This window comes from Camelus dromedarius, chromosome 14 (genome assembly GCF_036321535.1).
Source record: "Camelus dromedarius isolate mCamDro1 chromosome 14, mCamDro1.pat, whole genome shotgun sequence".
Lineage (NCBI taxonomy): Eukaryota > Metazoa > Chordata > Mammalia > Artiodactyla > Camelidae > Camelus > Camelus dromedarius.
In genome coordinates, this window is record NC_087449.1 from 65,880,017 (window position 1) to 65,889,727 (window position 9,711).

The 9,711-nt window shown below is 42.9% G+C and overlaps 1 protein-coding gene across 1 annotated transcript; it reads left to right on the plus strand.

The window, feature by feature from the left end:
• Positions 1-4,299: 4,299 nt before the first annotated feature.
• UTS2 (urotensin 2) lies at positions 4,300-9,148 on the plus strand. Its single transcript, XM_011000786.3, has 4 exons — positions 4,300-4,402; positions 6,261-6,368; positions 7,212-7,270; positions 8,913-9,148. Exons 1-4 carry the CDS (start codon positions 4,300-4,302, stop codon positions 9,024-9,026), a joined length of 384 nt encoding a protein of 127 aa, XP_010999088.1. The 3' UTR covers positions 9,027-9,148.
• Positions 9,149-9,711: the final 563 nt, after the last annotated feature.

A 9,711-nucleotide genomic window follows, 5' to 3' on the forward strand; every position in this document is an offset into this window, starting at 1 on the left:
GACGTGCTCAGGACATTTCTGGGACAAGGTGACATTGGCATTGACAGCCTGTTGAAGGAAAGAAGCTAATTTTCTTTTAAGCTTAAAGCTTTCGTAGTAACTTAATTAGGCCATGCTGTAAAATCATTACTAATAACGGTCAGAAGTACCCCTGAGTCACCAGAGAATGACAAAGCTTGGCGGACAGCCTCTTCCCCAGGGGACAGGAGCAGTCTGGACTTCACCCCGCCTCCCTGGAAGTCTTCAAGGGGCACCCACAACCCCCGAATCTCAGCCTGCCTGCTTCCCCACCTCTCAGCAGGACTTTACTTCCTGGGTGCTTCCACATACATACACAAGCATGCACGCACACACACACATAATACGTATATATTAACTATAATGTGTATACCTTTACACATATATTTTTACATACACTTGCAAATTTTTAAGGAAAAAGTCCTTAAAAGCATTCTAAGAAAAGAAGACAAATCCTTTACATTAACACAACTACTTTCAATTTTGTATTACGTAACAGTTCTTGTCCAGGCTCAACCTTTTTACGTAGTCTCAATCACATTATATTCTAATTCTTTAACATTATTCTATTGCCCAAGTTTCTATAACCATTTAGTTACTATTTTTATGATGACTAAAATGACATGTTGATAACCTCTATAATCTAACTCAATCGCTTACGTTGGGCATTTGGGCCAGAATTGGGCACATGTAGGTTGAGTTATGCTGTGGAGGTGTTTAACCGGAAACATGCAGTGTAAGCACGGGACTTGGTTGTTGTTGTTGTCGTTCTTAGTTTGAATTAGTTGCCAAGGGTACTCATGGTTAATCCTTAAAATTCAGATTTATAACATTAAGCTTGGCAGCTTAGTAGCTGCAGACCTCCTTCAGAGACAGCATGTGTTTTCCACTTTGCTGCAGGCCCCACCACTCCCTATTGTGATTCACCAAGCCTGCCTCACTCATTGACATCCTCATCTCTTGGTTCCTATATGCACTTAACTTTGCATCCTTTGATTTAATGTCTTTCCCACTCTCGATAAGGCTTCAGAGGATGCCTTCTGGTAATTTTTTGCTTCTGTTGTATTATTTCTAGGGTATATTTCTGAAAGCAAGTTTAATGGGCAGAAATATATTTTGGCACTTGCCATAATGTACATCCATTTGGGATGTCTGTTAAGGCCACAATCCTCTCTTTTGTAAATAGCTGCCCTGCGTACTCTCCTGCAAGGGAGTTCAGCAAAGGCCCAGCTTGCTTTCTTTTTTTTCCAGCAGAACCCCTGTGGGGTTCTGGTTCCCGTGACTGCACAGTTCTCAGATCTTGGAAGCTATCCCCTATCTTTCCAAAACACTTTATTTTCTTAAGCTGGGTCTAGGTGATTTCTGTTGGCCCCATCCCAGCTGTCAAGATCTTGAGGGCCATTCTCTTTCCTTTTGGTCCAGGCCTGTGTCCCCACCTGGCAGTGCTGGCACGTGGTAGGGGCTAAGTGTCTGTGGAATGCATAGACGAGCTTGAAGTAAGAAGATCGCCTTCCACCCCACCAGACACATATATGAACCTGCCTTGTCATTTCCCGGTCGAGGCACCAGTGACCCCTGTGCTGCCCTTCCCAGGGGTCCACGCTGGACAGTTTCCTAGCCTATCAGCAGCACACCCACCCCTCCCCTCTGCCGGTGCTGGGACTCCTCTTTGAGTGCTCTTCCTGCTTGTCTGATCACCCCTCCTCTGTAGCATCCTCCAAACTTACCGCTCCCACATTCTTGAGGGTCTCTGCTCAAATGTCTGCTTCCTAGGTGCCTCCCGCATGCCCTGACTGAAGTAACTGTCCCCAACTACCCACCGCCCTGTGTTCTGTTCCACTTCATGGCAATAAAATGTTATCACAGTATATGTTTACTGCGCTGTCTGTCTCCTTCAGTTAGGGAAGGTCACAAGCATAGAAACTTCTTTTCTTTTTGTTCATCACTCTTTACCCTAATCAAATCCTGACACGTGGTTGGTACCTCATTCACTGATTGGACAAATATTTACTGAGTGCCTACTATGTATAATAACCACATAAAATATGTAATGTGCCAGCAGGAGCTCAGTGCTGTGGAAAAACAGAGCAAGGCAGGAGTGATGAGTAATGCTGCGGGTGGGTAGGTTGTAACTTTTAAATAGCAGAGTTGGAGGATGCCTCATGTAGGAGGTGATACATTAGCAAACACTTGAAGGAGGTGAGGAAGAGAGCCAGGCACCCATCTGGGGAAAGGGCATCCCGGGCACTGCAAATGCCTCAAGGCAGGGATGTGTTCAGGGGGTGGTACAGAAGCAGAAGGAGTGGAGTTGTCAGGGGAGATCAGCACGGGAAGAAGTGAGAATTGAAATCAGGAGCCAGTGTAGTTTTGATAACCATCAACTTTACGTAGGCGTCATTTACATAAGATAAAACACACTCACTTTAAGTGTGATTTGATGAGTTTTGACCAACATATATATCCATGTAACCACTGCCTTGATCAAGATATAGAACATTTTCATTTTCTCCAAAAGTTCCCTTGTCTTCCTGCAATCAACCATCCATCTCCCATCAACCTGCTTTTTGACATGTGCTTTTCTGGGTCTGGCTTGCTTGACACAGTGTCAAGGTTTTGAGATCTGTCCGCACTGTGTATCAGTTTTCCTTTGCTTTGCTGAGTAGAATTCCATTGCACGATGTAGCACAGCTTATTTATCCAGTCACCTGTTGATGGACATAGGGGTTATTTATAGTTATTTACAGCAATAGACATTCAGGCACAAGTGTTTGTTGGATGTATATTTTCATTTCGCCTGGGTATGTACCAGGGAGAGGGCTTTTGGGGTTGCATAATTTACTGTATGTTTAATTTTACAAGAAAGTTTCAAGCTGTTTTCCAGAAAGGTTGTACCATTTTACATTCCCGCCCCTCTTCTGCGCGGCTGAGGTGTTGAGCATCTTTGTCAACACTTGGAATTGTCGGTCTTTCCGACTGCAGCCGATGTGGTAGGTAGTTTCACCTCATTGTGATTTTAATTTGCATTTCTCTGATGAACAATGATGTGGAGTATTTTTTCACGTCCTTATTAGCTGCTCGTATACCTTCTCATGTGAAGAATTTGCTTGAGCCTTTTGCTCACTCTTTTAATTGAGTTGTTGGCTTACTGAGTTGGGGTTCTTCACACGTGTCTTGGGGAAGCCTTTTGTCTGACGCAGGTTTTGTATGTATTTTCTCACAGTCGTGGCTGGCGTTTTCATTTTCTTAACAGCATCTTTCAAAGAGCAGGTGTTTCTAATTTCAATGAAGTCTGATTTATCCTTTTTTTTCCGATTGGTGGTGTGTCTACGAAATATTCGCCTACCTGCAAGTGATGAAGGTGTTCATTTTTTTCAGTAATTCTTTAGTTTTAACTTTTATGTTCAGATCAACACAGGGTTTTCAGCAAAGAGCTGATATGACCTACTGCATGTGCTTGTAACATCTCTGTGCTCATTTTTGAGATCAGACTGATTGGTAGAACCCAGCCTTGAGGACAAGGAGTCCGCTGCAGAGATCCGGGCTGGGACCAGCTGGGCAGAGTGGGGGGGGGGGGGCAGAGCAGTGAAATTCTGGAAATGCTTACTGGCGAGGTTTTTGGGCTTGTTCTTTGTCCTTCCTTGAAGAGTAATGTCCGACTTTAAGGAAAGCTGTCTCCTGTCTCTGAAGACCCCGCGCTCATAGTTTTATACGAGGCCAAGTGTATGCACAGAACTTGCCTTGAGCCTGAATGTTTGCTGTGCATTTAACTTTTCTTCACTTTTAAGAAAGTAAACAACTGGTTTTAAGTTTTGATCCACACACTGTCATTCTTTGAGCATGGCAGCCCCACAGACAGCGTGATGATTCACCTATTCACTCACAAAAGATTGAAAAAAGGAAGCCACGACACCTCTGTTAGGTGGGGCTCATAAATTCCCGTCTGCCTCGGCCACTTCAACTCGTGTCTGATCCTTTAACTCATGATTTATTGCTCTCAGTTACTCCTTCTTGCCAGATTTATCAACGTAACTGTTCTCTCTTTATACAACGCCTATTTTGTACACTAGGCAATAAGACAGTAAATTTATTACCTATGAGTTGCTACTTTGAAAAATTACATCAATGCAAAGTGATAGCCAATGAATGTATTTTTTTATTTTTGGTAGGGGATGAGATGAGGTCATAGGATAATATATATAATCGCTGATCACAGAACGAGAGGGAGAAAGTTGCAAGTTCCGACAGACAGAAGCCAAGGAAGACTTCCGTCTCTTGCCAGCCATGTATAAGCTGGCCTCCTGCTGTTTGCTCTTCATAGGATGCCTCAGCCCTCTCTTCTCTCTTCCTGTCCTTGACTCCATGGAAGAGTCCCTGCAGCTCTCAGGTGAGATGATTTTTTCCTCTTATTGTTAGTCTTGAAAGAGTCTTCGAGGGTCTTAAATGCAATGCTAGAGATAAAAATGAAAATTCTTTCTTAAAGGAGGCTTGTTAATTAATAGTCCTGGCTGTGAAAAGAACGCGAGGGGATCCTCACAGCACATCTCAGAGCCAGTCATGCATGCAATTTTTCTTTCCTTTCTCGAATGTAAAGTAGCATTGTTTATTTAATGGCACTTCTATAATTCTAAGTCATTTTGGTCAGCTCTTTTCAATTTTGAAAATGACATTAAATTTGAAACATCATTGCATTTAGTTTTTATTTTAAATGAACCGGTCGAATGTAGAATTTGGCTGTTCCCATTATAGATTTAAAATATTTTTATTTTCTATTAAGTTAAAGAGTAATCATCTGACATGTGTTATAGGAAACAAAAATGTTTATTAAAAAAATCAGAAAGTGATCAGCTGGAGCACAGATTTCCAAGGACATTTGCCATTCAGCTCAAGTCTAAGTTGAATTTTAAAAAGTGTATCCATCAAGCAGATACTTACTGTGCTGTTAGCTCTTAATGTAGTTTAAGAAATAAAAGGTTAAGGCTTGAATATTGGGTTCATGCACATTTCAACTGGATTTTATCTTGTCTTTAATTTTTGGGTACTTTCAGGCAATTTTTTTTTTATGTAAAGAAAAAACCACTCTCCTAAGCCACTGATTTTCTAATTTCTAGGCTCTAACATTCCTCCCAAGCAGCTTTCTGGTAGCGGTCAAGCACTTTAGTCATTCACGTGCTGACAGTCAGGTTCAAGACTCCCTGAGCTCGTATGTGCTGGTCACCTTATTGGTCGAAAACGGGCATTAACTTTATTGAATCGCTGCTATTTAAAAAAATAACAGTGAAAAGCATAAGATGAAACCAGGAACGACTATTCAGACATTACTGTCATCTTCAAAAATTTACAGATCATTAGTATTTTTTTAAAACTTAGATGTGTGTAGCATCTCAAATTCTTAACAGGTGGCAGCTTACCTTTGCGTTTTTGCCTGAATTTCCCCCCAATTATTTGTTTCTCCATAGATGATCTTTCAGGACGTAAACATTTATATGTGGCCTGACCTTATAGATTTTCATTAATATTCTTCAGAAGTACTGTGAATGTGCCCTGAAGCCTTTACAAGGGCTTGCTCACTGTTTTCCAGTCAAGGGGGTCTCTGAGTAGGCGGCAGCCCTGAACACGCGGACTGACAGGACCCCCAGAGTCTCCGATCTCGGCACAGCAGCCCCCCCACCCCCACCGGCCACGCGTGCTCTCTGGGGGTCCAGCCGCCACGCACTAGACCTGGCGTACACTTTCTGCCCACCTCTCACCCACTTCCCATACATCCTACCTGCCACTAAGCTGACCGAACTTCACATCGCAAATACTCTTTAAAGAGTATTTTAAAGTTCTTTTCTAACAACTGTACCTAAATCTTGGAGGCCAGAAAGAGAAGAGGTGATGTCATCCTGTTTGCTCTTTATAGGAAGAACATAAACAATCCTGTCTTTCAGAAAACCACTCCTTTATTTTTCCTCTCACTCCAGTTTCATCTCCCAAATAGCTCAAAGCAAAGGCAAAAGGCAGTAGGGGATAGAGAGAAACGAGGAAGGATGACTTTGCAAGTGGAAACCTTTCCCGTCCGCTCCGGCGGCTCAGCCCTACCCTGTTATTCGTATTCGAGGCAGTGAGTGCCAGCAGTCACACGGGCAGCGAGGGGAGTCAGCGAGGTTCTGTTCTGTCCCTGGTACCCACCCCCCAAAGACAACAGAGAATGGAAGTGAGGAATGAACTGGGCCACTGATACCTGTTCCTCCCCTGTGCAGCACCCGAAGATGTCAGATCAGCTTTGGATGAGCTGGAGAGAGCATCCCTTCTGCAGGCGCTGCCAGAGATGTCCGGTGCGGAGACGGGAGACGGTCTTAGGAAAGCAGGTAAAATGACTCTTGTGTTTACAGGCTGTCTGATTTTATTACCACTGGATTTACTCTCTAGTCCCATCAATCGGGTGAGGTAAAACCCTGTGTTGGAATATAAAGATCAGCTGTATAAAATGAGTACATTAATTCCCTGACACTCCTCTCCCGGAGTCCAGGCTTTCTCTGCGGTCTTGTAACCTTTTTCTCAGCAGCTCCTTGCAAGCATCCTGCTCTTCTTGGCATCTTGACATATTCTCTCTCTGTATGGACTGTTATTTTGGGGGGAAGGAGGGCATTATCCCAGTTTTCAACAAGTGCAATTTAAAATCCTGCTTTCCTCAAGTCTTAAGCAAACTACTTAATTGATCTGTACCCCCAGTTTCTTAAACCAGTGATCAGAAATGATAAAAATGCCCACCCTTGGGGTTATGTGAAGAGTCAATGAGAAACTGCAAGCAAAATGTTCAGCACAGTCGCACACAAAGTCATCAATAAAACATCAGCTTTTACTATGTATTCCTCCCAGCACTCATACAAATGCTCAGAACAGTCTAGAAACAAACTGGAGTCTTTTAATAAACATAAATAAGTTCATCTGTCACAAAACATTCGTGATAAACTTGTGAACTGCTAGCTCACTGAGGAAAATGCAGTGCCCTTTTGTGAATTCCATCGGCAAGAAAGCGCCAGGGTGCCTGCCCACCTTCCTTCAAGTAAACCTCACTGCAGTGCGAAAAACGGACAGCCAGGAGCTAGACATGGTTTAGTAATATTCTATTTCGTGTGCTTTAAATTAGGAAAGCATAAAATGAAAGCAATAGATCTGATGATGAATGGTTTCAAAATACTGTTTTCCAGATGCCAGTACCAACATTTTTTACCCAAGAGGAAGTGTGAGAAAGGTAAGTAGTTTCATGGTGAGAATTAGGTTTAAAAAGGTGAACATTCTATGCCTTGATTTCAGGGGGAGGCTATAGCTCAAGTGGTAGAGCGCATGCTCAGCACCCACGGGGCCCTGGGTTCAATCCCCAGTACCTCCTCCAAGCAGAAATCAATGAAGGAACCTAATTACCTCCTCCTCATAAAACAAACAAGCCAAAAACGCGTGCTTTCATTTGGTCTCTGCCTTGATTTTAGAGGAGCCTAAATTTGTGAACCAGACAAGCATTCTTGGTAGGTATCAAACCTTAAAATAATGGGTCGGTCAGTATTATTTCAAAGGATTATTTTTTTCCAAATTTTGATTCATATAAAATCTAGATACAGCAAGAACTTAGCCAGTGCCCGTTTTGGATAAATTATTGTAATGAGCTGGAGAGAGTGAAAAATAGATAAGGTCCCTGCTCTCAAGTCTGTCATCCCCTCATGCTGTCTCATCTCTCGCCTTCTCGTGGTCCACGGACCAGCAGTACTGGCATCACTTGGAAGCTTGTGAGAAATGCAGAATCTCAGACCCCCCTCAGCCCCTACCCTCAGCACCTACTGAGTGAGAATCTGCATCTTCACAAGATTCCCCTGGTGATTCGTATGCACAGTAAAGTCTGACAAGCGCTGCAGTGTAACGCCCAGTGGAAGAAAGACACGGTCAGAACACAGACGGAGGATGTGCGAGAGAGGGCAGGCTTTGAAGACAATCATCTTGGATAGACTGCAATAGGGGTGATGAATGACAATTCTGAACAGTGAGAAACGGTGCAGAGTTAGTGGAGGACCTTACATGCTGAAAGAAACATCTGCATGATCATCATCAGCGTCTCAAACTCCAAGTCAGTGCTTCCTAAGGCTCTTCTGGGTGGACCAGTCTCACTAGCCAGCCCGCAGCGCCGCACGTGTTCCGGCCCCTCTCCCGCCCTGGCAATTCTTTTGTACGTGGTTAGCACCTTAAAGCCTCCAGGAAATGAGACAAACATACTTAACTTTAACCAAGCATTTCCCAAATATTTTGACCACAGACATCTTTTTTTTTTTTTTTTTCTGGTGTAGCGCCCATTCAGAGTTCTGTAAAAACATACCCTGGAAATCCTCAATCCTGAAGATGCCAGGCACTGCCTGAGGCCCCACGTGGGATAAACCCCCAGAAGGGGATGGGGTAGCTTCTACATTAAAAGTTATCATTCAGATGCTTATAGTCTTCTGAATAGAAAGATTACAGTGAAAGACTAAAATCATACAGGTGATTAGTAGGACTGGCTCATGAAATCCTAGAATAAAAAGAAAACTAAGGGTCCACACCTAAGGGAGTTAATTTCAAGACAAATAAAAAGCCTGCTTTACACAGGAGACAGCAAATGTACAGATTATTTGAATAGAAATAGGTCAAGGAGGGTTTGGGAAAATTCATGGCAGAGGGCGAAGAGCCTGGGAGGACTGTGGTTCAGGCACAAGGAGCCCTTACAGAGCCCACACGCCGGGCTCTCACTGCAGTTCTATCCCGCAGAACAGCAAGTGAACACTTTTTAAAGGTCCTACATCTTAACAGCTAAGGTTCTTTTTTTGTGTATGTAGGACTCAATTCATTGATAACTTGTTTTTTGTTTGTTTGGATTGTTTTAATTTCAGGCTTTCTCTGGACAAGATCCTACCGATTTACTGGGTCACCTTCTGGCCAGAATCAGGAAACAACATAAGAAGCGTGGACCTCCCTCTGAATGTTTCTGGAAATACTGTGTCTGAAGTGAAATGAACATCTACTGGTCAACTCAAAAGCCACCACCGTAGAAAATTTTAAACAAAGATGCTTGATTTGAAAGCAGTATAGACGAAAAACTAGGCAAACTCTACCCTGTTCATTATTACTTGGAAAATAAATCCTCTATGTTTTGCAAATATCATGAGTGGTTATTTTACTTACAAACATATCCTGAAAATCTATACATTTTCTTTCCATCAATTTACCCTTAAAGAATGACCTGAAAGTTTAAAAGTAAACCTAGTAAATAAACAAAAGCAGATACAAAGGAGAAAAAGTCATCAAGTAAGGTTTAGTTAAAATACTTACAGCACAAATCAGTTCAACTACGTTATCTGAGTTACTACTTTTAAAAAATCAGTATCTTAGCTTGGAAAAATGTCTAAAGTGAAAGATGCCTGAGGAGGGTGGGACAGCCTGGATCCTTAGTGTCTGACGGAGAGGTTCACACACTCAGGTCCCCTCCCCCTCAACTTGAAAACTTCAGTCTCTTAACGCTGACGCTGGTTTGATCTCAGGTTCCGTGAACTCTAGGATCACAATACTAGAAAACCACCTTCATAATCTCAGAGAAGAAAGCTGAGGTGGCATTTAAGATTGTGGAACGGAAGAAACAGCCCGGTTTGCTCATTTTTAAAAACCGCGTGTGTGTGCATGTACAGGCTCACG